This window comes from Drosophila suzukii, chromosome X (assembly GCF_043229965.1).
Source record: "Drosophila suzukii chromosome X, CBGP_Dsuzu_IsoJpt1.0, whole genome shotgun sequence".
Classification (NCBI taxonomy): Eukaryota; Metazoa; Arthropoda; class Insecta; order Diptera; family Drosophilidae; genus Drosophila; species Drosophila suzukii.
Genome location: NC_092084.1, coordinates 21045682 through 21073678, shown reverse-complemented (window position 1 = coordinate 21073678; position 27997 = coordinate 21045682). Strand labels below are relative to the sequence as shown.

The window sequence follows — 27997 nt, the reverse complement described above, 5'->3', positions numbered from 1 at the left end:
TTAGTGATTTTAAAGTATTACATTAAAGGTGAATAAATAATTTTAGGCTGATCAATTTCTATGCAATGTATTTTTAAAAGTAAAATAATTAATACGAATTTTTCCTAGATTTGTTCCATATTTTTCAAGAATAAAAACTCATGAAAACTGTGTTTTGTTTTGGCCCGCATTGACAGCCCGCGGGTCTTAGTTTTCAAAATAGTATATATATTTTTTTTTTTAGGAAAAGGGACAAATTGGGCTGCCAATGGGATTTTCTATTCAACATTTCATTTTGCACTACATATAAACAATGCTCTCTTTTAGATGCTTGTGATTAAACAATTAAGAACTAAACGAAGGGGTCGGATGGGTTTGATCCGGGGAGATGGGTCCTCGGTCCTCTACTGGAGATGGTGGCTCTGCTTGCACTGCCGCAGCGCCTCGTTGAATCCCTCGCAGAGGGTCAGATCCGCCTGACCCTGGGCGCACTGGATGAACTGCTTCAGCTCCCAGGCGCAGGCACCCTGCGGCTCGTTGGGCTGCTGCTGGGCGAAGTAGGGCTGCTGCTGGGGGGCGGGAGCGGCTGCCGCCGGAGCCGGAGCAGCTGCCTCCTTGTCGCCGGATCCGCTGAACAGCGAGGTCAGTCCGTGACCCACTGTGTGTCCAATGGCTGAGCCCACGGCCACGCCTCCAGCGGTGGCGGCCATCTGCTGGAACATCGATGGCTGCTGGGGTGCCGGCATGCCGACGGCGCTGGGTGGAGCACTCATGGGCGCCGGCGGTGGGGGCGGGGCAGCGGCACGAGCCGGCACAGGGGCGGCTGCAGCTGCGGGAGCGGGGGCTCGGGCCTGCACAGGTGCGGTGCTGTTGGGGAAAACAAAAACAATCGGTTGTTATTCTGGACTTTGAACTTAAGCGCTGGGGTTGATTATTTTGTGACGAAATAAGGGTTTTTGGGTGGAAATCAGGTACAACAGCCGGGTTTCGTGTTATACAAAGTGTTAATTAATGGCATTTCTTGCGTATCTTCTATTTTAATGGTTATTTCCATATTGTATAAATGTTTAAACAAATTTTTCAATGTAAAAAATAAATTCTAAGAAAATGCAGAGGAATAAAAACTTACAAATATGAAAAAATAGAAAATCTTTAAATCTATACTTTAAGAAATTGGCTTTATCTCCAACAAAACATAAAAGAGATGTTAAATATTGTAGGAATTCTAGATGCTTGATTAAATTTTTAAGTTGTTATATCAATTATTGAAACATTAATTAATTTACATTGTGAAAATTTTTAAAAAATAATTTAATAATTAAAATAAATTCTAGGAAAATGCAATATGGAAAGTCTTATTAATGTTTTATAAGATTACAATTTAAGGTATAGGAAATGGCAATATCTGCAACAAGGTATTGAAAGGATGTTAAATATTGTAGGAATTCTAGATGTTTTAGATGTTTGACTAATTTTTAAAGGTTGTATATCAATTCGAGAAAAATCGTGAAAGTAGTTATTGCCTTATCAATATATATTGATACATATGCTTCAATTTTGAAAAGACCGGTGTTTTTGAACAGTTCAGGATCTCAAAAAAAAGCGAGATTTGACGGGAAACCCGTTAGATCGACAGCACTTCTAAAAAACATCCCATGTTATTGGGTCTCCTCTTATTTTTTAAGGTTACGTAACCTTAACCCAATTCAGGGCCGGAAAAGCAGCGGCAGGCGAAATGCTCTCCATAAGATAAAGCCAGATCATTCGATTGACCTGCCAGTGATTACGAAATGCTTTCGCTGCCGCGGCTTTGCTTTCTCCATTTTCCTCGAATTTCCTTTAAATCTTTAGATTTTCTTACCGACGAGTGGAGGGCGGGGGGCTGGCTGAACGTCCACGGCGAACCATTTTGTTTGTTTTAATTTGTTTTTTATAGACTCGGTTTCACGCAAGATTTTAACAGTTGTGACTGTTTTGATGACGATTTAGTACTGAAATTCAGAAATCCTGAATATTCCCAATTGGAAACTTCTCGGCCTGCTTGCAGTGTGACCCGTTAAAATACCGAAAAATATATAAAAATAAATACTTTGGTATGTTAGCCCTGGTTTTCACAGCTGACTGTGACAGTGAATGGCTAAATTAGTGAAATTAGATAAATATTAAAATTATAATATTTGCGTATAGCTTATATATATATTTTAGTTATTAATCAAGCATGCCATATAATTGAAAATATTATTTTATGATTTCGTTTCAAGTAAAGGTTCCTAAATGTAATGAATATAGTTCCATTTATTTACAATAAATGCTTATAATTATTATTACCATAGCAAAATAAGAAAAATATTAAGCATAATAAGTGTTAATTTTGAAATATGCGTAGATAATTAAATATGTTGTTTGTTAAATATTATTATCTATTTTTATTGTTTTTAGAGTGACCGTTATTTAACCGTGACTGCAAATATTCGATTGCGATGTGAATGGCAAATCTCGTTCAGCGGTGTGACTGGCAACGCGGGCAAATGCCGGATATCGATAGAAAGTTCAGCCATCGCGGTTGATAAAATCGGTTAAATACTAGTGTTATACTTTATATTAAAGCACATTACTCTTTAATAGACAGCAATGTATACCCCAAGATGTAAATACATTCACCAGGGTATTTAAATCAAGAGATAATGTCCAACTATCGCCGCTGGACAGTCATCGATAGCTCGCTCGCTTCGCAGCCCTGGCTGCCGAAATGCAACCGTGCGCGTGTCGGCGGAAATGTGACTTTCTGGCGTTGCCGCACACTGCCGTAAGATGTTCTTTTTCAGGCGTTTGCCTTTGCGCTGACATCGTATCTCGATTCTTCTGTGACAAAGTAAGGGATTTTCGACGATTTACTGTGTGGATTGTGGCCAGAGTTGGGCCAAAAGACGGCTTAAAGCTATGGCCAAGTGTGGATACTGAGGGTTTTGTGAATTTATTGCGGCGATCTGCAGAAAAATGCAATTTCCAACGAAATGAGGTTAAAGACGGGCGGCTTTTTGTTTGTGTGTGTGTGCGCGAGTGCGGCAGTGTGAGTGCGTCACACGTGTTGGTTTCACCTTTTTTTTGTATTTTTTTATTTGCCTGCTGCGAAAGTAAATAATATATATGCTATATATATATTGAACTAAATCAAAAACCGAGGATTTATATTCCTCACCATAATATCGCTCCAAAGATCTAAAACTTAATAAAGGTCTACCGCAGGTCAACAACAACAACTCGCGTGTGTGTGTTGTACGGTGGTTGTGTCTATGTGAAATTTCGGCGCACTTACTGTAAAAAAAACGTGTTAGCAATGCGAAAAAATATTATTTAAATCTTTATATCTTATAAAGTACAAATTATTACATCTATCCCTTTTTTTTAAATATCATATCTGTTTGGCACTAAAACCCTTTTTCACGACAACTTATTTTTTGTTTGTTTTTCAAAGGTTTTTCAGATTTAAGAATGAAAAAACTATCTAAACTCATTAATTATTTCGTATTTTTGTTGCTTTGTCACTTCAAAAAAGAGATTTTCAAAAAATATAATAATAAATAATTTCGAAAAAATGGGTAAATGTATTTACTTAGTTATGCCCATAAGCACTTTATTATTTTAAATAATAATGAATTATTTGTTGAAAATACTACCAACAAAATATTATCTAATTGTCTTCTCCATAAACAAATAAAAAAACACGTTTTTGATTAATTTTCTTGGCTTACCCGAGACTTTATAAATATGGTATTAGTTTTGTATAAAAAAAAGCAACAAAATAATAAAAAAAAAAAATGATAAAATATTTAAATATTATTACCAATAAATCCACACGTGCATTTACATAGGCTGACCATCGTTATTTTACAAACTGATTTCAAAATAGAAAGAATAGAAATGTCTCACAGATAGCAAAGCCCCCAGATATCCCACAGTAAACTATCGATTTATAGACATGTGACTAACATACCTTCCCTGGAAAACTCTTGCAGCATGGCTGAAGTTGCTGAAAACGTGGTGGAGACCTTCGAGGAGCCAGCGGCACCTCTGGAAGCCGAGGTCGCTGAGACGATCCTGGAGACGAATGTGGTGGCCACCACTGAGCTGCCGGAGATCAAGCTCTTCGGACGCTGGTCCTGCGACGATGTCACCGTCAACGACATCTCCCTGCAGGATTACATCTCGGTGAAGGAGAAGTTCGCCCGCTACCTTCCCCACTCCGCCGGACGTTATGCCGCCAAGCGTTTCCGCAAGGCCCAGTGCCCCATTGTGGAGCGATTGACCTGCTCCCTGATGATGAAGGGTCGCAACAACGGCAAGAAGCTGATGGCCTGCCGCATCGTCAAGCACTCGTTCGAGATCATCCATCTGCTCACCGGGGAGAACCCTCTGCAGGTACATACACCGCATATACACATCGATATCCTCCCCCAAAGAGCGTCCCATGCTAAACTGTGGCCAGAGATCATCGCCACTCGGCCATGGGTAGAATGGGCACGCAGAGTAACCCCAAGGTTTTAATATCCTAGTGCCTGAAGATCGCCAAGCCTCTTCTCGTTCTCCTGGAACTTAAAACTACAAGACAATATCAAGACAATCACCTCTGTTAGATTATATAACAACCAAGTTGTGTAGGAATTGATGGGAATTGAGATATAGTTTTAAGTCCTCCTCAATGCTGGTTAGGTCTTAATACATACTTTCCGAAGCATAACTCTTAAATGGACTAATAGTGAACCAGAGTTTTAATTATCCTAGTGCCTGAAGATAGAAAACCACTTCTGGTTCTCCTGGAACTTAAAGCTACAATTGAAACTAGAGATGTTACTTTAGGTAGTCCTCCTCAATGCCAGTTGATGGTACATTTCAGCCAAACTGAGCATAAACTCATAAGGGACTCATAGAAAAGGTGTTAACTATCCTTGTGCTTGAAGATTAAACCACTTCCCGCTCTCCTGGAACTTAATTCAACATTAGAATCGATATAAGATCATGAAGTATAGGGATTTACTTCTTGATGAGTCGACCTCAATGCTAGTTGAAGGAAACTCTATCCCAGCTAAAGCATATTTTATAACAGACTCAGAGGAAACTGTGTTAATTATCCTAGTGCTTGAAGATTAAACAACTTCCCGCTCTCCTGGAATTTAAGGCAACATTAGAAATAAAGTATTTATTGAAGACTTATTGATCCGTCCAAAACTAAAACTCCAGCGTTGATCTACACAGCGTTGTGGTATTCAATTGGACCACAACGAACCCCATGGTTAGCTATTCCTCTTAAGGGCATTGGCTTAAAGATGCAACCTTAATAAAGCATAAATCAACAAAACCAATTATATCAGAATATGTTTTAGTCCACCTCAATGCCAGACGGTTTAAATATACCTTGTCGTGCTGAGCATCTTTAAAATGGACTAATATTAATTAGAAATGTTTTAACTATCCTTGTGCCTGAAGATTAAAACCACTTCCTGCTCTCCTGGAAATTAGAACAACACTTAGCTAAACAGTATTTATTGAGGACATTGTCATCCGTCCAAAACTAAAACTGCAGCGTTGATCTCCACAACGTTGTGGTATTCAATTGGACCACAAAAAACCCCAAGGTTAGCTATTCCTCTTAAGGGCATTGGCTTAAAGATGCAACCTTAATAAAGCATAAATCAACAAACCCCTTTTTCTCAGAGCACGTTTTTAGTCCACCTCAATGTCAGACGGTTTGAATACACCTTGTCGTACTGAGCATCTTTAAAATGGACTAATATTAATTATAAATGTTTTAACTATCCTTGTGCCTGAAGATTAAAACCACTTCCTGCTCTCCTGGAAATTAAAACAACACTTAAACTGAAAAATATTTATTAGGCGGTAATATCCGTCCAAAACTAAAACTGTAGCGTTGGTTTCCACAGCGTTGTGGTATTCAATTGGACCACAACAAACCCCATGGTTAGCTATTCCTCTTAAGGGCATTGGCTTGAAGATGCAACCTTAATAAAGCATAAATCAACAAACCCTTTTCTTTAGAATTCATGCTTGGTTTAACTCTATACCATACGTTTTAAATATAATCTCTTTATAAGATCTAAATGACAGCTTATTAAATTTGATATTGTTATTTCTTGCAGATCCTGGTCAGCGCGATCATCAACTCCGGACCCCGTGAGGACTCCACCCGTATTGGACGTGCCGGTACCGTCCGTCGCCAGGCTGTGGATGTGTCGCCCCTGCGTCGCGTCAACCAGGTGGGTTTACTTAGAGGATGTGACACAAACATGTGTATATTGGCCGGTAGCTATGGCTTGTGGTTCGGTGGAGACTGCAGGCTTATAATACTTGGCTAGATCGAAATTCTATCTAATATCCGTAGCGTCATAATGTGTAATTTAGCCGACATTTGGCGTATGAAACGAAGAGACATTTTGAAAACAAGTAATCTGTTTGGTGGGGTTTCAAAAAATAAAAGCATAATTTTTTTTTTGGAACCCCAAAAGTCTTGCTACTATTTTATCCTGTTTATACATTTGCTGACATTATTCTGTATCTATTTGTTTTAGGCTATCTGGCTGCTGTGCACTGGAGCTCGTGAGGCTGCCTTCAGGAACATCAAGACCATCGCCGAGTGCCTGGCTGATGAGCTGATCAACGCTGCTAAGGTGAGTAAATATGGATTATAAAGGGAGAAAGAAAACTGGGAAAGGGAAGGTCTACTTTTATGCCTGGTATTAGATAATCAAAATGCCTGGCCTCGCTCGTAGACCAGATCGAGAACCTCGTTCCGCACTGGGAATTAACCCAGGAATTGGCCTTCATTACTGCTCATTTCATTATTCTAGTGACACAGTTGGTCATTCAAATGGGTCCAACCTAATTCTGCATCATGGTTTATTTATGTAGTCTCGCTTTTGGACCAGATCAAACTCCAAATCTTTTATTATCCTTGTGCTAGTGGCCACTTTACTGTCCTATGCACACGAGAAACGTAAAAGAACATTGATCAAGTTAAGATATTCATCTAATTCTATTAGGGTCCAACCTAATTCTGCATAATGGTTTATTTTTGTAGTCTCGCTTTTGGACCAGATTAATATTCCTTTATTATCCTTGTGCTTGTGATAATATCCTAGTTCAATGCACATGAGAAACGTAAAAGAACATTGTACAAATATAGAAATCTAAATTAGCTATCGGGCAGTTATGGTCCAGTCTAATTCTGCATGATGGTTTATTTATGTAGTCTCGCTTTTGGACCAGATTAATATTCCTTTATTATCCTTGTGCTTGTGATAATATCCTAGTTCAATGCACATGAGAAACGTAAAAGAACATTGTACAAATATAGAAATCTAAATTAGTTATCGGTCAGTAAATGGGTCCAGTCTAATTCTGCATGATGGTTTATTTATGTAGTCTCGCTTTTGGACCAGATCAATACCCATCCTTTATTATCCTTGTTCTTGTAACAGCATTCCAGTTCAATGAACATGAGAAACGTAAAAGAACAAAGACTCCAAATTGTTTTATAACTTTATAGACTTGAACACCATATATATCACATGTACTGATTCTCAATTGTTTTATTTTTCCAGGGCTCTTCCAACTCGTACGCCATCAAGAAGAAGGATGAGTTGGAGCGTGTCGCCAAGTCCAACCGTTAAGGAGACATCACCACCAGCAAAAACAAACTTCTGTGTCTGTTTTTTTTTATACAAATAACGTGTGTACACTGCAAAATGATACACTAAATTTAAAATAAACAACAAGATGAAAAACCCGATGTAGAACAATCTTTTTTTTAATAGTTTTTAGTTATGAATAAACTTGGTTGTCAGAGATTAACTGATAATATTTGAGTTTGATTCTGTTTTCAGATGGATTTTTTAGAAAGAAATTAAGCTTATATCCTGTATATCGATACAAATGATACCCATAAATTGTATTTATTTTTGTAAATCAGTTAATTTTGTAAAACACTCAGTTTATTTTCGTATTCAGCTCATAACTTTCCTATTGGGTAATGAAGGCGTCCATCTCCAGTTGGATTCCTCGTGCTCCTCGTCGTAAATTTTCTGCATTTCCGATCTTGATAGTCTTGGCAGTCGTTGGAACCTTTGGCAAAAGCATCCGCCTGGGTCAGGAACTACAGATCCTGCTCGAGTGGCTCACTAGGCTGGCAAAAGGACAAAGGCCCCGATCAGGGTGTCGAGTGCATCCACGGGATACATCCGATCCCCTCATCGAAGCCTTGCGCACTTGCTATACCGAATGCCCAAATGGGACTGGTCCAAATCCACCTCATGAACGAGGTGAGTGGGTAAACCCAAGATTTGCCTTCAAATATTGCTCCTTGCGAAACGAGTCCAGTGCAGTGAGTGGTTGGCCAGAATATATCTCCAGGAAAGATTCCCAGGACAAACAGAAAAGGCTATTGAGATGTTGCCCGGAATGGAGAAAAAACCATCTGGTCGCCAGAATTCCATAGCTGGATGAGCTGGTCTTTGCCTATGAACAGAAAAGGCTCTAGACGTCCGCTATTAATGGCTACCATGGGGTCAAATCCAGAGATCCAGAGCCGTTTCTGCTCATATGGAAAGACCATGCTCAACCAGCCATGGAGTTCCAGGTCCCCAGACGGTTCTTCCTTCACCTCGGGCATCATCTCAAGTGCCTTATCTGTTTGTCCTGGCAGTCTCTTCGAAGATATATTTTGGCCAACGCCACAAAGCACTTGACTCATTCGGCAAGGAGGAAAATTTGAAGGCAAGTCTTGGGTTTATCCACTTACCCGTTCCTTAGGTGGATTTGGGCCAGTGCCATTTGGGGCAGAACGTAGCCTTCATGTGCTAAACTCACTTAGTTTAGATAGTCAATCATATGTCGGTGAATCTTATGGCATTTCTAGAGAAAGTCAAGAGCATTTGGCGATCACCAATGGGCAACATTGACAGTTTCTGACATGGACATGGACATGCTCCAGAGTCATCTCATCCCATCCTGGGAAAACAATGTGATTTCCCCAACGCAAGCATCAGCGGGTCCTCATTAGGAAACTCTTGAAGTAGACCGGGATTCTATGTCATCCCGACAACTGAAGGGCCATTCCCATGGCCAATTGATAAGCTACGCTAAGGAATATAAAAATATTTTATTTATTTATTTAACTTAAAATGTAAGACTATTAGCTAACTTATAAATAGAGCACTAGCAACTAAAAGCTTCTAAAATGGCGCTGAAAGGGTGATGTATTTGCTAATGAAAAAGCAATAGAGATCATCACCAAGCGCTTTTTCACTAGTGGTTTATGTATGAAAGGTGGTAAAGAATTTAACGTAGGCATGTCCTACGATTCATTACTGCACAGTACTGGCACAAATGATTCACCTTTTCAACGCCTATTTAGCACTTTTTCATCAGAAAAAACAACACTTTTTCAGGGATGCCATTCTTGGAGTTGTTAATTAATGAAGTGGTTCGATTAGATTCGATTTGGGGTTTTCGTGTTTTTAGGAGATAAATTAAAAAAAAAGGGAAAGGATAACTCACCTTTAAGACAGGATACTAGTGCAGAAGCGGCGGATATCGTATAGAATAGATGCGATTGCGGCCAAATTAACCCGTCCTCTGCGTGGCCGTGAATTTAAAGTAGTACCACTCCGGACTGTACAGTTCCAGAAATAGGTCCGAAAAGGGGCTGCAAAATAACGCCTTCGCTGGGATTTCGAGTTCCGCGCCGAATGATGTAGCAGATTCTGGTCGAAAGGTAACCCTGACGGGCGAAACGGGTAAGAGCAATAAATTAGATAAGGTTTTTTTCGCAGCCATGTAAAAGATTGAACCGGCGGACCTCAAAATATTCCTATTCAATAGGTGTAATAGTGTAACTCAAAAACTAACCACTTTTTTAATGAAAATTTTGCAGGAAAATTTTTCCTAAAATTAGGATAAAAATATGCTTTGCCGTGAGAACCCTTTTCGTTCGCACCTGAATGACTACTGAACATTTTCACTGAATTTTCTTTGACAAGAAACACTAGTAGGGAGACAGTTTTAAAGGCCTACTAGGATAGACAAATATCGTTTCATTTTAGACCCCTGCACTATGGGCGTTTTACCACTATTACTGTCCAAAATAATAACTCCCTTAATTTTAAATATATAGAAATAAAGCATTGCCAATCGATATTTTGTATCAAAACGCATATTAAGTAATCAAATCCCGCGGATCTGACAGCTATATCATATAGCTGCCATAGAAATGATCGGATTAACTTTACTGTTTTTGAAAATAAAAGCATATAACTTAAGAAATTACGAGTATATATGTAAATACCAAAACTTTTTGTATGAATAATTTAAAAACAATTAAAAAATGTCTCGCGTAATTTTTGGAATAACATATTTTACATATTTCGACGTCATAATGTACAATAAGCGTCTAGCAGAATAAACTTGATTACTGATTTCTGATATAACAATGATCAGTGATCTGTTGCTCTGCTGAACGCGGCCCTTGAATGAAGAGTAATACCCTATTCGCACAGAGGGGTTTCCGCTTCAGCGACCAAAATCAGCTTCAGCGACTTTTTCTTCCATAAAGCCTAGTACTCAGATCGACGAAAACCGCGAGCTAACCATAGGAGTGAGCGAGAGGCAGATACGCGGCTAACGCTTTTCGTCGGGTCTGTTTTTCAGCGCGGTACTCAGATGAGCTAAGGAAATACTAGAAAAAATACCAGATTTTGCGAGTGAATTTTCGATGAACGCCGTTAGCCGCGGCCCAAAGAATAAGAAATTTGATCTTTGGCGGTGTTCGTGCAAAGGCGATGTGGAAACTAAAAATTAAAAATGGGAGAAAAACCCCAAAATCGAATCCAGAAGATCAGAGCAGATGAAATAGGACGCCAAATACAAGCTTATGCCCTTTATTGCGGGATTTCACCGACAGGAAGCAATTCCACAAAAGGGTCAAATTCGCAGAATAGTTGAAGTGCTGGAGGAGATCCACTAGAGAATCCCAGTGGGAAGGAACATGCCGAGTGGGACTTCGATCTCTACATGGACATAGTGCCGGGCGCCTCCTCGCAAAGAAAGTAAGATCTGGCCAAAAGAATTTGGTCGCGTTGTACTAATAGAAGTATCTTTTCAGCAGAACCACCAGTAATACGATCTCCGACGACCTCTCAAATAGGAATCCGGACACCACCACCACCAGTTACTTGCCAGCTTAAGCGGAGCTGGAGGAGCGGGTACTATCGGGAGGAGGAAAATAGGGCGCCCGCTAAAGAACAGTTGGAGAAGCCATAGCCAGCCACTGCCAGGATGCTGGGCGACTTCCTGCAGCATCAGCGGATCAACCCCGTTCCCAATACGGCTCCCACTTCCTCAAGGTCCAATATGCCTATCGAGACTCGGAGCTGGAATGCGGTGGAGCGGGAAAGATGGCGAAGCATTCGTGGGACGAGAAGGAAGCTTTAAACTACTAATTTACATAAATAAAAACATTCGTTGAACATTCCATTTATTTTTATTTTAATATCTTTGTGTACCAGCAGACTCCTCCTTTTTACATTTAAATTTCAAACCCAACTGACTGACAGTAAGACCATGCTACATGCATTGCGGGTGAACTTTGAAAACTTCGGTCACACTACAAAGAATAAGATTTTTCGACTAGTGAAACTCTTAGCCGATCTGAGTACTAGGCTTAAGAAATAAAAGTGCAAGGAAGAGATGAGAAACAGTTGCTACAACTCGTTTCAGTGGAAAATGGAACCACACAAGCAAATCAATTCGAAATTCCAGCATTTTCACTCAGCATTTTTTACAAGAAGAACTGTATGCGAGGAAAGGGCTTCACAGTTGACCCACAATAGTCCTGAAAGAAAATCTCATTATCATTTGGCGCTGTGAACATACCACATGCTAGCGCTTAAATTGTACTTCGTTTTGCGTTAATTTGAATTTCTTCGGAGTAACTAAGTATGCACGTCTTCTTCGGATACGGTTTGCTTATCCCGATCAGCTGTTCGCTTCAGCGATTCTCTATGTGAATTTAACACTTGGGGCAAACAATTGTTTTTTCAATGTTTTCCTTTCATAGGTCAAACAGCGTCTTCGTGGCCGAGTATGACGAGAGGGATCTGGAATCTACCTTAAGGGTTTGCCGTTCCGAAAATTTTCCAATTATTCCACCATCCAAATTTGCAACTCTGAATTGAAAATTGAAACATTCACCATGATAACGTTAGCAATGATAACATTTGAAAATGGAAGGCGCCGAGGCAACATTTATGATTTGATAAGCCACAGCTGTGCAGATCAGCTCATATCGAATGGTAGATGGTGGATGTGATCTGTAGTAATTCGGAGCTTCACTTCTTGTCAAAAATCCTAACCGTTTCCAACGGATGGACTCTTTGGGAAAAGAGTATAAGCCAATAGCCCCAAAACTCCATAACTCCACCTTAGTGTAAACAGGCTTTAAGCAGAAAGAAACGATGAAACGAAACAATAACGAAAACTTTTCGAAAACCGAAGCACATAAAAAGCGGTTTCAAAGCTTCTTACAGGTGAAAAATGCATTAATGTAAAACGGACCAATTTCCGGAAAATGTGATCAATTTTCTCGGAAAATACGGCCCGATAACTCGGAATATCGATGTTTAATAGGGGCGATAGACCGAGAACAAAATCGCCGCTCGATATCGAAGTACTAGGGAGCCCGATTGATCCAGACACCTTTTGACATCGATTTCAACTTGTTTTAGGCTCGAAGTGACAAACCATCTTAAAAATTTTTTGAGTTCAGTTAAGTTCTCCCCAGCGATTTTTCAAGCTTGTGTAAGATGTTTACAGTGGATGCCGGTGCAGAATCAGTAGTACCAAACGAGACTCCAGTAAATAGCCAGTAAGTAAATGGCAATCCTGGCCACAAAAAAACAGGATGATTTTTAGCTTAAGACTTATTGGCACATGTGACACATGAAATACACAAGATACGATAATCTATCACCGATGTATAATGCAGATTCCACGAGCAGAAGCTGGTGGAGCACTTTTGCCGGCAGACGCAGCTGCTGAAGCTGGTCGAGGGCTCCTCTGGCCGGTTTGTGGCGAACTATAGAAACACCCGGCGGCCGGAGGACCTGCTGGCCCCCATCCAGTTGCGCCTCGACTTCGACTACGTACGCCTGCTCGAGATCTCGCCCAAATTGCTTCAACTGATCGTCGAGGAACCGCTGCAGTTCCAGGAGGCCGTCCGGTACTCCGTTTACGGCCTGGTCAGGCAACATCTCAAGGACGCCGGCCTGAAACCCATCGATATCAACCAGCTGCACGCCCATTGGCGCCTAGTGGGCCTGCCCCTCAGCCCGGGCCTCCAGTTCGAGCCTCGGGATCAGTCGCTGCGCCTGGGCTTGTCCCAGGTTCAGGGCATCCTGGCAGCCTACACACCGCAGGAGACACTGGTGTCAGTTCCTTAGTTTACACCTGTCCTTGCAGAGAATAGCACAAGTACCCAAAACCAGTCTGTCTGCTTGTCGTTAACTCTAGTCTCCTAGTTTTCCAGTTTCCTAGTTTCTTTCTATCAAAATTCTTAAGCTATGTAGTATCTATCATACAAAATGGTTTAAAGGTCCTTTGGAATTTAAGTTTTGAGTTCTTAAACTAACCGCATTATATTTATTTTACCTTTCCATACTTCCTAAGTCGAATTCTATTTAACTATTCCATGCTTCGTCTAATTCTATTACAAGACAAGATCAATAGAAATTTATAAGTTTTATTTTTGGTAGTATTGAAAACTAATCAAAATACTTTGGTTATTGGGAAGATTATTTTTTATATATTATTTTAAAACCTACTAACCGAATATGAACTTTTTTTTATTTCATTTTATTTTCTTTTTTTTTATTTTATTTTTATTTTTCTTAATTCTAAAACTCTAAGCTTCGCTGCTAGGAAGTATCAAGCTTAGCTAACCGAAGAATCACACTTATTTTTTATGATTTTCCATATACAGCCTGCAATCGATTTGGTACTGCGGCAGCGGCTGTATGCGCAATGCCATACAGACCAGCTCAACGGATGGTATGTCCTATAGGCTAGGATCTCACAGAAATCCCAACCAAGTCATTTGTGCACTCCAACAACCACCATTGGCATTACCACTTTCCAAAATTTTCCACAGAATCCATCAAATTATTCCTATACCATTATTGGCACGTCACATTCCATATATGTACTTCCCACAGAATTCTGTAGAAGATCTGTTTGGTGACGGTTTCTAATTCCTTCTGTTTATATCTTTCAGCTCCCTTGTGTTCGGGCTGCTCGCGGCCCATGAGTGAATACCAAAAGTTGCGCGTCACCGAATCCTATCGAATCCTGGCCATCCTGCCCAGTTCTGCAGTACAAACACCCCGAATCAAGGGCTGCCTACATCGCCCTAAACTTATCCGCCTAAGAGGTGAGTTATTCTGATATTCTGATTGCCAGGGTATTAAAAAAACAAACGTATGTGGGGTTAGTTTTCTAGGCTATAGGAAGTATAATTATACGGATGTTATATTTCGCATTCTTTTATTGATAAATTCATTTTAATCATTATAAAACTAATAATAACACCGATCTTAAACAAAATCCGACACTTAACACTACAATATCTGAAAGGATTTAACCTGTAGATTACAACCCCAAACTTAAAAACTTTAAACATATTAAGAAAAATTTAAGAAAATCGTTGACAGTATTACATTTGATTTTGTCACTTTTTTCAATTATAGTAGCCTCATATTTTCCTTGTTTAGGCCTAGTATTCAACCTAACAGAAAGTAGTCCAAAAACCAAAAACTTCATATAAAAAAAACGTCACAACATTTTTGTGGCGTTTTTTGCATATACAATTTTTGGTTTTGGACGACTTTTTGTTAGGTTGAATACTAAGCCTAAAGCTGGACCCACAGAACACATGGTGGAAAATGTGACAAACAACTTTTTTAATTTATCTTTTATAAAAAAAAATGACTGGTAATTGTTGAAGTTAAAGGTCAAAGTACCATATTAGCTAAATTCTGGTGGTGGATTATTAATGATTTACCTTTTATTAAGCTGTAAAAAAATGTCTAGAGTCAAAATATTGGTACTTTGACCACGATTTTCTCAAAACTGTGACGCCCTTTTTTTCGAATTTTGGGGTAGTAATCTACAAGTAAAATCTTTTCAGATTTTGTAGCGTTTAGTCTAAGGCCCAGAAAAAGTCCGGATTTTTTCGACCTGTGTAATTAAGTCCGAAAAATTATTTAAAGCAAGGCATAAATAAATAAGACACTTGCATTACCTTACTTAACCAATTTTTTATTTGTGAGTGAAAAAAGAAAATTAAAGCACCCATGAGTGTAAATAAATCCGAATATAATAAAACAAAGCAATCATTTGAGTTATGTCAAACCAATCAAGACAGAATCGAAATATTTTCTAGACATGTTACTTTACTAAAAAAAATTGTTCCTTGCGTTTCAAAATTGATTCAATTCCTTCTAAAAGCTCACGCCCACGACTGTGAATTAAAGTTAGGATCAAGCTATCTCATTACTGGCTACTTCACTGGATCGTCGACCACCTATCAACTGGAAGCATGCCATCTAAGAGGCATCTAGAGAAGAGAGGCCGTCGTCGCCGCAATGCCGTTCAGCTCAATGATTTCTTGCGCGGCGATGACGAGCAGCTCCAAGAAACAACACCTTCTTCTAATCAGTCCCAGTTCCATAGCAATGAATCCAATGGAAACGCTCATAATGCAAGCTCCATAGGGTAAGATTCCTAGTTTGTTTAAGTAGTTACAGATATCTGCGAATATACATATGTCTGTCCTAATTCCTAATTCCTAGCACCATTCCATTGAGCGGCCTTGTCGAGAGCGATGTGACTCCTGTTGTGACCACACAACAGAGCGAAGATCAGGAGAAGGCATCTCCTCCAGTGCAGCAACATGCTTTAAAACCAACTATCAACGTCTGGCTCTCGGCTGTGGAAAACACCCAGCCCGAGGCCAACTATAACGTGGATGCTGAGGAGTATCCGGATTTGGGAAAGCGTTCGAAGAGATGTAAGCAACCGACGCCGCCCTTGACAAATTCAAATGATGGTGGAGTCATCTCTTCGCCAAATATTGCTCAGCGCCTTCGAGGACGTCGCGGCCGCATAATCGATCCGCCAGTTCTGGCCAACTTCCTGCCGGAAGCCGTACTTCCGTCAGTGTCCAGCAACAAGCAGCAAACTGTAGCCAAGAGGGTGACTTTAGTGCGTCCTGGTGACAACGATCATACACTTGATTCTACTACAAGCAAGATTAGTCTGCTGAAAAGGGATTCTGCCCAGCCGCACGAGCGAAATGCTGGTCATTCCCCTCAGAAGGAGAGGAAAAATCTACCCAAAACTAAAGAGCACAATACTCCTGTTGCTTCCTTGGAGCAACAGAAAGCTATTGATACTACCAATCAGCAGCAGCAAAAGACTCCCAACAAAGTCCAACAGCAGCAGGGAAGGGGTTCAGCCAGTCCTTCACTAAAGCAACAGAAAAGTCCTACAAATTCTATTTGGGAGCAGCCGAGGAGCTCGGAAAATGCTGGCCTGCAGAAGCAGAAAAGTCAAGGAAAGTCTTCCCAACAGCAGCAAGTCAGCAAGAAGCCTGCTGGTTATCCAGTTCAGCAACAGCAGAAGAGTCCTGGACCTAGTTCTCAGCGACAGCAGCAGAATCAGCAGCAAAAGTCTCCTAGCAAACTTCCTCAGGGACAGCAGAAAAACCCTGTGGGTCCAGCCAAGCAGCAGCACCAGCAGCAGAAGACTCCTGGCAATCCTTTGGAGCAGCAGAAGACTCCCGGCAACCCTTTGGAGCAGCAGCATAAGTCTTCTGGCAATCCTTTGGAGCAGCAGCAAACGAAGTCTTCTGTCAATCCTTTGCAACAGCAGCAAAAGACGTCAGGGATTCCATTGCACCAGCAGCAGCAGAAGACGTCTGGCAATATATTGCACCAGCAGCCGACATCTTCTGGCAATCTTTTGCAGCAACAGCCTAAGTCTCCTCGCGATTCCATGCAGCAACAGCCAAAGTCTCCTTTGCAGCAGCCACAGCAGTCTACTGGCAATCAAATACAACAGCAGCAGAAGTCTTCTGGCAATCATTTGCAGCAGCCACAGAAGTCTACTAACAATCACATGCAACAACAGCCGACGTCTTCTGGCCATAAATTGAAGCAACAGCCGAAGTCACCTCGCAATCCCACGCAGCAACAGCCGAAATCTCCTCGCAATCCTTTACAGCAGCCTCAGAAGTCTACAGGCAATCACATGCAAGAGCAGCCGACGACTTCTGGCAATCATTTGCACCAGCAGCCAAAGTCTGGTTTACAGCAGCGTCAGAAGAGTCCTGCAAAGTCATTGCAACAGCAACAGAAAGGTCCTGGAAGTTCTGCCCAGCAGCAACATCAGAGGAGTCCTGTCAGGCAGCAGCAACAGCAGCAACCAAAGAGTTCCGGCAATACCATCCGCCAGCAACCAAAGAGTCCTGCAAAGACACCACGTGATGACGAAAACGTTGCTTCGATACCAGTCCCCGTCTTCACCGATCAGCCCATCCAGCAGCAAACTCCATTTCCGGGTAGCAACAGCGCCGGTTATGAGGACGACGACGTGATACCGCCGACACCGATGTACCAAAGTCAAAGACTCATGTCGTGGAGATTTCCGCGCAGCAACAATAACCTACGGTTGGTCCGCAGCCTTCAGTCGATGAGTCAACAGTTTATGCAGTCCTCGCCGGAGGAATCGCAGGAGGACCAGGCAGTGCCGCGCCAGCTGCAGACATATGTGCAGCAGCAGATGAGCCCGCAGCAGGTCAAGCGCCTGCCAGGAAACCAGCCACTCCGTCACATCCGACAGTTAGCCATGCGCAGCAGCTTGAACTGCAACGCTCAGGAGTTCCGGCCAAGGGAGCATCGTGTGGCCGGTGGATCGAATCAGCAGTCGCAAATGGCCTTGGGAGGGCCAGGAGAAAGGGAGGAAGTACAACGACGACAACGTCGCCCGTCCAGAATGAGCGTAAGTTGTAGTGCACATAAGAATCCTGTTGTAAACATTTTCCCTTCGAAACGACAGAGAAGACGCCGTCGCCAGCGATTTCTGCGTTCCTTGCATAATAATTCATCGCATCTGTTGCCCACGCGCACACCGAGTGTTGGACTGCTGCCCACACCCATGATTCAGCCCAGGTGCAACTGCAGTGCGCCGCCTTTGGCCCCAGTTTACCATTATGCTCCTGCAACTGCAACGCAACAGCAAACTCTAATGCAACCCCAAACGCAATCGCTGCCGCAACCTGTTATTCAAACCCTTCCACAATCCATCCCGCAATCCCAACTCCAATACCAGCCCCAGTCGCAACTACAACTAATGCCCCAAGCGCAGGTCGAAGTACAACCATCAGGCAGCGTACCAATCCAAGTCATGGTACCACCAGAAACGATCAAGGTAAATGCCGGCAGCAATCCGCCGCCCTTAATTTTCTACAATCCCCAGTCGGGGAATATTTGGGGCCACCCGACACCACAGCTTCCCATCGAAATACAGAGCAGGAATGCCAGCCAGTCGGTTTTTCGGCTTGCCAGCCTCCCTTGCACTGGTGTGGGCACCCCCAATACGGATTTCTTTACGGGATGGTCCACCCCCAGCCCGCCCCACCACAGCCCGAGCTGCCTACCGTCCAGTATTTCCGGCCCGAGCCAGTTGCAGTGGTCCCATACCCTCAGTTCGCCCCCGCTGGTGGAGGACCAGCAGCAGCTGCAGGAGGAGCCGCTAGATTCGAGTATCTACCAGGACGAGGACCTTATGTACACCAGGCCCCTATTGGATATGGACCGAGAGGATACCCAGTCGGAGGAGGGAGAGGAAGAGGAGGAGTACCAGGCGTACCAGGATCTCCAGGAATGGGAGTACGGATCGGGGTGTCAGTCGGAGTCGGAGTTACAGGCCTCTCAGCCGCCGCTCGTCGACGGGCCTCACGGCAATCCAAACGCCGTCGTCGTTGAGGACACAGGAGCACCGTTTGAGCGTCACCAGATATTCCGTGCCCCATCACAGCAAGGTCAGGAGTATCCCAAGCCAGATTTGAACTGCGTGCCGTCCAGCATTAAGAAGCTATATCACCTGATTTCATCGCAATATTCCGACTACTCATTTGTCTACGCACTGAGTGCTCAGCTCAGCCAAGATTGCGTGCCCATGGATTGCTACGTTTACCTGAAGATGGTGCTGCTGGCCAGCATTGTTTCGATTGAAACCGAGGAGGTACGGGCTCCGATTGCGCTGTGCATCATCGCCACCGACAGCCTAATTGCTAATCACCTCATGAACAAAGTGGGCCAACTGGCTCCACGTTTCCTAGGGCCACACGACTATGGTTTGCACCCGACCTTCAGTGCCCTGCCCACGCGTTTCAACTGGGTGGTGGCCTGTCCCTTGCTGATGGCCCAGCAGGGGGTTTATTATGTGGGGGACTGGTCTCGCCTCACCAAGGATCAGGGATGCCAGCTGGAGAAGTGCATTGAAAACGGAGCAGTGCCAGTGCCTCAGCTGCAAATTGATCAGCCCTTGGAAGCAGCCGTCTGGACGCAGTGGCAGCCGGATAACTCCAGCAATCAGACCCAAGTCCTCTCCAAATTGTGCCCGTAAGGAGAAAACTTTAAAATTCGCTTGTAAAATAATATTATTTAACTTGATAAATGTTCCAGAATATTCGGGCTGCCCATTTACATGGGTGATCATGCCAGCGAGAGCCTGTGGAACTTAATAATCCACCAGCACAGCGCAGAGGGACAACATACTGTAAACGATGGCTTAAACATTCACGAGGAGGACATGCGTATGCTTATCCATCTGTTGCACCAGCGCAAAACCACCTTCAGCGATGGAGCCCAGCAGATGCTGCAAAAGTACTATGTGATCTCCAGGAAAGAGCGACCAAGTAAGTCGAGGATTTGCGTTTATTTGCTGTGCTCTTCTAATTGGCGACAACTCTTCTTTCCAGCTGTCTTCTCCAGCAAGACGTATATTGTGCTTAAGCAATTCGCGGAATCATTTGCCAAACTGGCCTTCCGACTGGAGGTCCTTGAATCCGACGTTTGTGTGGCGATCTTCCACTGCGAGCACTTTGTACAGCGTGTTTACGGGACCAACGAGCACCTTGCTCCGCCGGCGGTGATCACCTTCAATGTGATCGCCCGCATCGATCCGTACATGAACGAGTTCGCACGCTGGCTGCTTCAGTATCTGGATCGCTACGAGGACGAGGACCTGGGAATACAGCCGGACAAGCGGCGACGCACCGATAGCTGGGGCATGCCCTAAGCAGTTGGAGGAAAATGCTATACTCTTTAGTACTACTTGTAGATTTATGACCTGTGCTCACTGAAACATTTTGAATACTGTTTTGTAGATTTATACACATGAATTTACAACATTTGTGTTTGTAAACAAAATCGGCCCTGGGCCCAGACAATACTACCTCGAATGTATTCACTATTTACGTAAAACGAACTGCCTGAAACGTTCTCAAGCAACGTCAAAATTTATAAACATCAATTTTCCACACCTTTCCACTTGATTCATTCGGTATATGTTTTGTGTATATCGCCTAGCGATCGCGGATAGCTCTTAAAGTTCTGTGCGCGATAATCAAAAGCCATCGTTTGAATATTCTTGTATCGGTCTGTTAATCGCTATTATTCATCCCATTTTTTTGTCATCTTTCGGAAAACTTGAAAAACACTTCAAAATTATATTTGGTATAAATATGTAAATTAAATGTGTGGCCAAGAGAATACATTCTTTTTATTAATAGATCTATATATTAGTAATGTGATAACGGAGAATGTTTCTCTGAAAAAATGCAAACCTGATATTAGATTTAATACAAGCTGTGAATAGTTGTTAAAGCCCTTCTATTTGTGAAGGGCTACAAAATTTTTTTGGAAAAATATTTAAACTAAATGTGTAACCAAGAGTATACATTATCTTTTTATTAATAGACCCTAGATATTAAATGTGATAACGGAGAATATTTCTCAGGATATATTAGAACCTGATATTAACTTGCTGTGAATAGTTCTTAAATTTTTTTTATATATCTATAGATTTAAGTTCTTTAAAAAAGGAAAGAATAGACTGCCTTGTGGAAAATATTATTAATTTAAAAAATAGCACACACAGATATTGGTTTAAAACAATATAACAAAATCATTTATTTTTTTGACAAAATGGCTTTTTACTTTATGAAGTCTTTTGAATAGTTTCTCGCTTTTTCTATTAATATTTAGTTATGTAATTTTTTAATTGGTTTAATCAGTCTAACTTTTTTAGTGTACTTTAAATTTCCCAATTCATTAGAAAATGAAATCAAATTTTGTAGAAACAAAATATTAATTTAAGATCTTTTTTTTTACCTTTTTTAAGACACCAAAACTGTTTTTTTTTTTAAACTTCTTAATCAAATAAAACTCATTTGTTTATCTAAAAAACAATTATTTTTATTAACTAGCTTGTATTGTTACACATATTTATAGCTATTGCTTAGAATTAGTTTCATGTTTCTCAGTTTCTGTTTTGCTTTTGATTATCCTTTCCAGCTGCCTGAGCAAATCGTTCAATTCAGTTTTAGTCTTGGGCGTAGTGATGGGCAAATAGTTTGTCCCCATACTCTCGATCTGATTCTTCCAATTATACATTTATCAAAATATATGGTATATTTTTTATAAAATATAATAGGCATACACAATTATAAAGTTAATAGGTAAATTCACGATGAAACTTCAAGTGTTCAGGAGTCATTTTGGTTGTTACATTTAAATCGTTATACAATTTGTATATATGTATATCGTTATAGTCTAGTGTTTATGATATATATGCGATCGTATAGATGTTTGACCAATAATAGCAGGGCTCCAAAAAAAAGAAACAAAAGAAGAAATAAGAATTCAGCAATATAGGGGCACTGCAACTATTGGTCAAAGCACTATAAGTATATCCATATGATTAGGATTTAAAATGGCGGTGTTAGTAGCATGGGGCTGTCCTTGATTTACATTCATTTCTAAACCTAGCGATAGAAAAATAGTTCTTAACAAGAATATGACAAAGTAAAATGTACATACATTATATAGTTCTATAAAAAAATACGTTCTTGACTTTGGTCCAGTACTGAAATCTCGGATTTCGTTAGTTCGCCAAAATAAGAGAAAGTTATAGGTTTCTTTGCCCACTTTGTGGTGAGCAATTGTTTTTTGGTCTTACATGGCTACTGGTTTCTTTTCTTTCTTTGTTATAGTTATTTGAGCTTATATATTAAAAAAATCTTTCCCATTTAATGCTGAGACTGTGCACTGGGCTGAAGGGTTTTGGAGTCCTCCGCTGGATCCTCTAATAGTCCAGGTTACCCTGGGCCCCAGTGATGATGGCATCGATCCAAATACGGGCCGCCGAATCGGATGCGGCCTGCAGATTGTAGCTTCGCTTCTTTGTTTTGACAATGAAAGTGCAATGTGGACGTCCGCTCTTCGAGGCATTCAAGTGATCCAGATAAACCTCGTCGATGGTCTGTAAATAGAAAAAATAAAATAGTTTAGTTAAAATACTTTATAAAATATAAATTCGGATAAGTAATGAATATATGGTGCTTGAAATATTTGTACAAAAATAGATATTTACAAAAAAGTTTTAACTATTGCCATTTTAAGACTTAGGAATCTTAAAAATAGACCTAATATTTGGGGCTTGTATGAAAAAGAATTAATGTTTAATTTTATTTGTAATAAAGAAATATTTTTAAAAAAGGTTTAACCATTTCCATGAAGTAAATTTAGTTATGAGAAGTAGCGATCCTAAAATCAGTACAGTATTTGGAGCTAGATTTGTTCTTATTGAGGACTTTGAATGGTATATTTTGGTCATACTCACTTTAAAGTTAGTATGAAAAACAAATAATATAGGGGTTTTAAATATTTGTAATAAAAAAAATTACTTAACATGTTTAACAGTTTCCATTAAATAATTGTAGCTATGAGATGTAGCGATCTTTAAAATAGTATCGTATTTGAGGCTTGATTAATGGGGATTGATTATTGTTTGGGGACTTTGAAAGGTATATTTTGGCCATACTCACTGGAAAGTACGTATGAAAAACCAATAATGTACGAGGATCAAAATTTAGTTTAATTTTGTTGTAATAAAGAAATATTTTCTAAAAGCTTGAACTGTTTCTATGAAGTTCATTTAGTTATGAGAAGGTAACGATCCTTAAAATAGTATAGTATTTGGGGCTTGATTTGTTCTTATTGTTTAGGGACTTTGAAAGGTATATTTTGATCAAACTCACTGCAAAGTAAGCGCCGCCCCTTGGTTTCCTCTCCGACTTATCGGAGTAGTATATCAATGCGCTCCTCTGGCGATCCAGGACAAACCAGCGCCTCGACCAGGCATGAAACGTGGCTCCCAGCTTGTGGAGGTAACTAAAAAATGAAGATTTTATTTAGTGGTTACCGAGATATAGAGGGGAAATCTTAAAAATTACCCGCGACAACTGTGCGCATCCACAAAGACATGCGGACACAGATCGATCTGGTGGCCAGCGGTCTCGATGTGGTGCCGCAGATTCAGATCCGGCGAGAAGATGGGCAGGTAGCGGGTGAGCGGGCGCTGGTGCTTCGGCAGGATGCGCTTCCGTTCGCTGGCGGTGCTTCCGCCGCTGCCGCTGTTCCCACTTCCGCTGCCCGCCGAAGCCGTATCCTGTGAATTGCTGCTGGCCCGCTTGTTATCCACCGTCGCCGGCGACAAGGAGGAGGAGTCCATTCCATTGCCAAACTTGGGCGCCTCGATTGTTGCATCGCAATTGTTGGCCTCGGAGAGGGGGCGTGGACTACGGACTACCATTTGGCCACCACCGACGACTCCTCCTACTCCTCCTCCGCCGCCTCCTACGCCCAGGGCAATGGCATGGTGCTCCAATTCTGGTTGCGAATGGCGTTGCTGAAATTGTTAAGGAAAATCAATTTTTAATATGCTTTCACTGCTTTGTATTTCTGCTAAAAATAATATTTGGTCAATCAATTTTAAATAGCCTTAGCATGTCGTATACTTTTCAAATAACCCCTAAAGCAAGCTTATTTTACGATTAAATTGTACATTATTTTTAAATTTGTTTGTTTTCTGTCTACACTTGTGAAGAATTTTTTATGTGTATTTGTAAACAACATATTAATTTTGTAATATTCTTTCTTCAAAATGCGTATTGCATTTAAGTATTTTTCAAATATTTTGTTTACCTAGTTCAAATTATTTTGATTGTCTAATTTGTAATATTTTTGCCAGTCCTAAATTTTACATAAATAGTAGGATATCTTCACATTTAAGTGGTACATATATTGCAAAAAATAGTTTGTCAACACTGAAGCAAATATGTTGAAATAGATTTGTGAGGGAAATTAACAAAATGTAGATTTTAAATTATTTTGGTTACACTTGGGTTAAAACTGGTAGGAAAATATTTGTTTTTACAATTGATTTAATTTTTAATCCATGATGTGTTTGAAAAACGGTAGAAGCACCTTTAAAAAATGGGTTCGAAACCCCTACACATTTTTTTCTAAATAAGCATTTTATTAACACTTAAAATAAACATGTTGAAACAGATTTATCTTGAAAATTTCAAAAGAAAAGAAAATTTCGGAATTATTTATGTTACACTTGGCGGTAAAAATGGAAAATCAGCACTAAAAACTAGTAGGAAAATATTTGTTTTTGCAATTGATTTAATTTTTTTTTATTCGTGATGAACGTTAAAAATGTTAGAGGCGCCTTTAAAAATAGAGTTCGAATACCGCGCACATTTTTTTCTAAATTAATATTTTATCAACACTTAAAACAAAACATGTTGAAATAGATTTATGTGAGAAAATGAAAAGAAAATTAGATTTCAAAATTATTTTTGTTACACTAGGCGGTAAATATAGAAAATCAGCACCTAAAACTATTAGGATTTAATTTTTTAATCCATGATGTATTTGAAAAATGGTAGAGTCGCCCTAAAAATGGAGTTTCCAACTTCATTCATTAGATAAAGATTTAAGAAATTCTAGAGGCGTGTTCAAAAATAGAGTTCAAAAACTGTACACCTTTTTTGTAAACCACAGGCTTTCTTTTCCCAACTCCACTCACTAGATAGTACAGCTCATTGCGCTGGCGTGCATTGGCATCCGTGCGTCGATGCTGCACATAGGTCATCCACACGGACATATCGAACGAAAATGGGCGGAAAAACCGGATGGGGAATATTCTTGAAAATCACTTGCGCTTCCAGTGGAAATGGGCAACTAACTAAGCGATTTTCCGACAAACGCAGATGATGTGGGGGGCGGCCGACTTGCGACTCTCGACTTTCAGACTATCCGTCGGATCGCGAATGGGGCGCGCACATGAACATTGTCCAGCAGCCGGAGGATCGAGAAACAGAACCAGATCGAGGTAATTATACCCGTAATGGGCCGCGGATTTTTGTGGCCAATGAACGGGAGAAGATAACGATGGCCAGTCTATTGGCGAGATCGGAAAACGTGTAAACAAATGGTCTAAAAATCGAGGTAGAACGTATGTAAACACGGTCCAAAAAATAAAAGATACGTAGCACACACGTAACGCGCTGGCAAGAGAGAGCCGCCAAATGGACAACCAAAATAAAACAAAGACCATAGCAAATATTAAACTTATTAATAAGTGTAGTCCATATAGAATCCGCAATTGAGAGCACGGCGAGGTGGTGGGGTGGCTCTTTTAAAATAAACACTGGCTAAAATAAAACAGCAAGCGGAATGCCGAGGCGGCCAACAACTCGTGACTAACGAGCTGGCGAAAGATTTGATCGTCATCCAGGAGGATGAAAGAGGTGCACTCGAAAAAAGTACTCAATTCAAGCAAAAAAAAAAAAGCAATACCCTCCCCTCAAAACAAAACCCAAAATAGATGTCTTAAACCATCTTGTACGACCCAGAAAATGGGATACTTCCAAAGTATAGCTTAGAAAATAAGGGTAATATTTATACCCTAAATAAAAAATGCAAAAAAAATAATAGTAAGCGAGTGTACCCTTTCTAAAACTAATAATATATTAAAAAAGTTATAATATCTAAATATTTATTATTTACATTTTTTTCAGTGCATTTCAAAGAGAAATATGCTTTCTAAAATTACGCACAGGATCACACTCTTACTCCCACTATTTCTCTTACTCTTAACCTAATTCTTTAAAGCTCTTGGCACTTATGTCTTCAAGATCGTGTGATCTTGAAAACCGAATCATAAATAATAGGGTAGTTCAGTGTTAATAGGTTGGGCAAATACAGTCCAACTGCTAAACTAAAAATATTAAAACGAACAAAATTCAAAAATATTAAAAATTGTAACGCATTAATTTCAGAAAATTACAAACCATCCACCAAAAATCGTAAACAAAACTATTATGAATGGATGTCTAAATCATTGAAAGGGGGATTTTCTGAGGAACTCACAGCAAAACAAAAAACATTACTCAGAGAATTCCCTGAAAGCTTCGAAAACAAATAATCAAATATATTTGTATTTTTCCCATTTACAAATGGTAATGTTCCAAAAAATGATTGTGCATAAAAAATACATCAACGATAACAAACTAAAAAGTGTTTATAATAAAATTTAAATGGTGATTCATTTTTAAATACTTCCAGAAAACGATAAGACGTAAAAATTGTATCCAAACGGAAGTAAATTCCGTAGGGTGTTTCCAAATTGTCCGTTAAAATATATTTGCTTTTAACGCAAAAGTATTTTGACTATTACTTTAATAGAATCTGCAAAAAAACTCCTTTATGATTTTATTGTGAGCTTTTCATATACTACTTAAGTGGCAATAATTTAGTAGCTCGTAAAGAAATTAGCAGATAATTCTGAAGAACTGTAATCTATAAGATACTCATCAGGAATTTTTCAATTAGCAATTCAGTGAATTCCAATCAAGGCAAACTTAAACCACCTCAAGGTAAAAATCACACTTGTAGTCATCATGTAGTCATTATGGGTTATCAGCCCTATTTCTGGATCCATTTATTTACATTATTTCGTTATCTGAGCGGAGGTGTTCTCATAAACCCCACAAAAATGCACACGTTGCCTTATCGCAATTGTAAACCCCATACGCAGTGCACTTTGCCATCTGTGTACTTTAAAACACTTACTATAGGAAAATTAGTACTAGGCAATTATAAGCAGATTATTAGCAATTAGAAATTGATTCAATCTATATTAAATCTTTAATCTTTAAGTTTAGGCCATCAGATCAACAGCAATTATTTTGAAAATCAAACAAACCCGTCATGGGAAATTAATAGAAGCATTAATCAATGGTTCTGTGGAATTACAAATTAATCAAGCTCTTCACAAAATACGATTTGTTTATGGTCAGAAAGGAAATGGCTCGTAAAATGGTGGGTGTGCAAATGGATGGGGTCACTGGCAATTGCGTTTAAAACGCCGAAAGTTTCGAAAATTTCCCGGAAAGCGTGGAAAAAATATTACAATAACAAACAGTTTGAAAAGCTTTCGTTTTGTTTGGCCTAGGTCATCAATTTCGCGTTGGGGTCAAATTCTAAATTTATTTTCCGACTTTTCTGCTCACCTGTTGAGGTGTCGTTCCAGTTGTTGTTGCTGTTGTGGGACTGCTGCCGGTGGATTTTCTGTTCTGCACATTGTTCTCCTTATCGCCACCGGTTTTTTGCACCTGGTCAACCACTGTGTCACCTGGTTTTTGACTGAGCTTTTGCATCTCGGTCTTTTCGAATAATTTCGCATCTTTGCCGCCGCTGCAAAAAATAAGAGAAATTCAGAGAATAAATATGTGTTATATGGAAAAATAAACGGC

The 27997-nt window shown here is 40.3% G+C and overlaps 4 protein-coding genes, 1 long non-coding RNA gene and 8 other non-coding genes across 20 annotated transcripts in view; 10 read left to right on the top strand and 3 right to left on the bottom strand.

The window, feature by feature from the left end:
- Nucleotides 1-148: 148 nt before the first annotated feature.
- On the bottom strand, nucleotides 149-2029 carry Chchd2 (Coiled-coil-helix-coiled-coil-helix domain containing 2). Its single transcript, XM_036821059.3, has 2 exons — nucleotides 1841-2029; nucleotides 149-846 (listed from the first exon to the last, which is right to left on the bottom strand). Exons 1-2 carry the CDS (start codon nucleotides 1885-1887, stop codon nucleotides 384-386), a joined length of 510 nt encoding a protein of 169 aa, XP_036676954.2. The 5' UTR covers nucleotides 1888-2029; the 3' UTR covers nucleotides 149-383.
- Nucleotides 2030-2812: 783 nt separating this feature from the next.
- On the top strand, nucleotides 2813-7783 carry RpS5a (ribosomal protein S5a). Its single transcript, XM_017068797.4, has 5 exons — nucleotides 2813-2851; nucleotides 3996-4398; nucleotides 6135-6251; nucleotides 6564-6662; nucleotides 7596-7783. Exons 2-5 carry the CDS (start codon nucleotides 3997-3999, stop codon nucleotides 7662-7664), a joined length of 687 nt encoding a protein of 228 aa, XP_016924286.1. The 5' UTR covers nucleotides 2813-2851; nucleotide 3996; the 3' UTR covers nucleotides 7665-7783.
- LOC118878418 (small nucleolar RNA psi18S-1854) lies at nucleotides 5189-5342 on the top strand. The gene has a single exon (XR_005014979.2). It is a non-coding gene; the product is annotated as a small nucleolar RNA psi18S-1854 (small nucleolar RNA).
- Nucleotides 5532-5685, top strand: LOC118878413 (small nucleolar RNA psi18S-1854). The gene has a single exon (XR_005014974.2). It is a non-coding gene; the product is annotated as a small nucleolar RNA psi18S-1854 (small nucleolar RNA).
- On the top strand, nucleotides 5875-6028 carry LOC118878417 (small nucleolar RNA psi18S-1854). Its single transcript, XR_005014978.2, has one exon. It is a non-coding gene; the product is annotated as a small nucleolar RNA psi18S-1854 (small nucleolar RNA).
- Nucleotides 6288-6431, top strand: LOC118878419 (small nucleolar RNA psi28S-2876). The gene has a single exon (XR_005014980.2). It is a non-coding gene; the product is annotated as a small nucleolar RNA psi28S-2876 (small nucleolar RNA).
- On the top strand, nucleotides 6862-7002 carry LOC118878420 (small nucleolar RNA psi28S-1192). Its single transcript, XR_005014981.2, has one exon. It is a non-coding gene; the product is annotated as a small nucleolar RNA psi28S-1192 (small nucleolar RNA).
- LOC118878414 (small nucleolar RNA psi28S-1192) lies at nucleotides 7031-7166 on the top strand. The gene has a single exon (XR_005014975.1). It is a non-coding gene; the product is annotated as a small nucleolar RNA psi28S-1192 (small nucleolar RNA).
- LOC118878415 (small nucleolar RNA psi28S-1192) lies at nucleotides 7202-7337 on the top strand. Its single transcript, XR_005014976.2, has one exon. It is a non-coding gene; the product is annotated as a small nucleolar RNA psi28S-1192 (small nucleolar RNA).
- Nucleotides 7375-7513, top strand: LOC118878416 (small nucleolar RNA psi28S-1192). The gene has a single exon (XR_005014977.2). It is a non-coding gene; the product is annotated as a small nucleolar RNA psi28S-1192 (small nucleolar RNA).
- Nucleotides 7635-10053, bottom strand: LOC108005240 (uncharacterized). Of its 2 annotated transcripts, none has more exons than XR_001767269.4 (3): nucleotides 9901-10053; nucleotides 9550-9772; nucleotides 7635-9131 (listed from the first exon to the last, which is right to left on the bottom strand). It is a non-coding gene; the product is annotated as an uncharacterized lncRNA (long non-coding RNA). The 2 variants fall into 2 exon arrangements; XR_001767270.4 differs by having other exon boundaries at nucleotides 7635-9126.
- A 2517-nt stretch (nucleotides 10054-12570) lies between these two features.
- On the top strand, nucleotides 12571-22017 carry LOC108005441 (uncharacterized). Of its 5 annotated transcripts, XM_070997731.1 has the most exons (7): nucleotides 13954-14094; nucleotides 14318-14473; nucleotides 15550-15816; nucleotides 15894-18102; nucleotides 18160-19727; nucleotides 19791-20023; nucleotides 20087-22017. In XM_070997731.1, exons 3-7 carry the CDS (start codon nucleotides 15641-15643, stop codon nucleotides 20404-20406), a joined length of 4506 nt encoding a protein of 1501 aa, XP_070853832.1. In that variant the 5' UTR covers nucleotides 13954-14094; nucleotides 14318-14473; nucleotides 15550-15640; the 3' UTR covers nucleotides 20407-22017. The 5 variants fall into 5 exon arrangements, with proteins under 5 accessions (XP_070853833.1, XP_016924220.1, XP_036677222.2 ...); XM_070997732.1 differs by lacking the exons at nucleotides 15894-18102; nucleotides 18160-19727; nucleotides 19791-20023; nucleotides 20087-22017 and adding exons at nucleotides 12571-12715; nucleotides 12774-12913; nucleotides 13034-13474 and having other exon boundaries at nucleotides 14027-14094; nucleotides 15550-15809; XM_036821327.3 differs by lacking the exon at nucleotides 13954-14094 and adding an exon at nucleotides 12763-12913 and having other exon boundaries at nucleotides 15894-19727.
- Nucleotides 21559-27997, bottom strand: part of LOC108005412 (pleckstrin homology-like domain family B member 1) — a 30476-nt gene continuing 24037 nt past the window's right edge. For 2 of the 3 annotated variants that reach the window (XM_017068672.4, XM_017068673.4), the window contains 4 exons: nucleotides 27755-27938; nucleotides 23624-24078; nucleotides 23429-23561; nucleotides 21559-22650 (listed from right to left, as the gene is read on the bottom strand). In XM_017068672.4, the coding sequence (XP_016924161.2) occupies nucleotides 22474-22650; nucleotides 23429-23561; nucleotides 23624-24078; nucleotides 27755-27938 (949 nt within the window). In that variant the 3' untranslated portion in view covers nucleotides 21559-22473. Of the gene's footprint in view, nucleotides 22651-23428; nucleotides 23562-23623; nucleotides 24079-25266; nucleotides 25456-27754; nucleotides 27939-27997 lie in introns of those variants that run through there. The other variant, XM_036821328.3, reaches the window with a different exon arrangement.

Excerpts from the sequence above, each read along its gene's own strand:
- Chchd2 (XM_036821059.3), bottom strand. The coding sequence starts at position 1,887 with ATGGTTCGCCGTGGACGTTCAGCCAGCCCCCCGCCCTCCACTCGTCG. Across the intron at positions 847-1,840 it reads CCCCCGCCCTCCACTCGTCG|CACCGCACCTGTGCAGGCCC; the intron begins GTAAGAAAATCT and ends TTTCCCCAACAG.
- RpS5a (XM_017068797.4), top strand. The coding sequence starts at position 3,997 with ATGGCTGAAGTTGCTGAAAACGTGGTGGAGACCTTCGAGGAGCCAGCG. Across the intron at positions 6,252-6,563 it reads CCCTGCGTCGCGTCAACCAG|GCTATCTGGCTGCTGTGCAC; the intron begins GTGGGTTTACTT and ends TATTTGTTTTAG. Across the intron at positions 6,663-7,595 it reads AGCTGATCAACGCTGCTAAG|GGCTCTTCCAACTCGTACGC; the intron begins GTGAGTAAATAT and ends TTATTTTTCCAG.
- LOC108005441 (XM_036821327.3), top strand. The coding sequence starts at position 15,641 with ATGCCATCTAAGAGGCATCTAGAGAAGAGAGGCCGTCGTCGCCGCAAT. Across the intron at positions 15,817-15,893 it reads CATAATGCAAGCTCCATAGG|CACCATTCCATTGAGCGGCC; the intron begins GTAAGATTCCTA and ends CCTAATTCCTAG. Across the intron at positions 19,728-19,790 it reads GTCCTCTCCAAATTGTGCCC|AATATTCGGGCTGCCCATTT; the intron begins GTAAGGAGAAAA and ends TAAATGTTCCAG.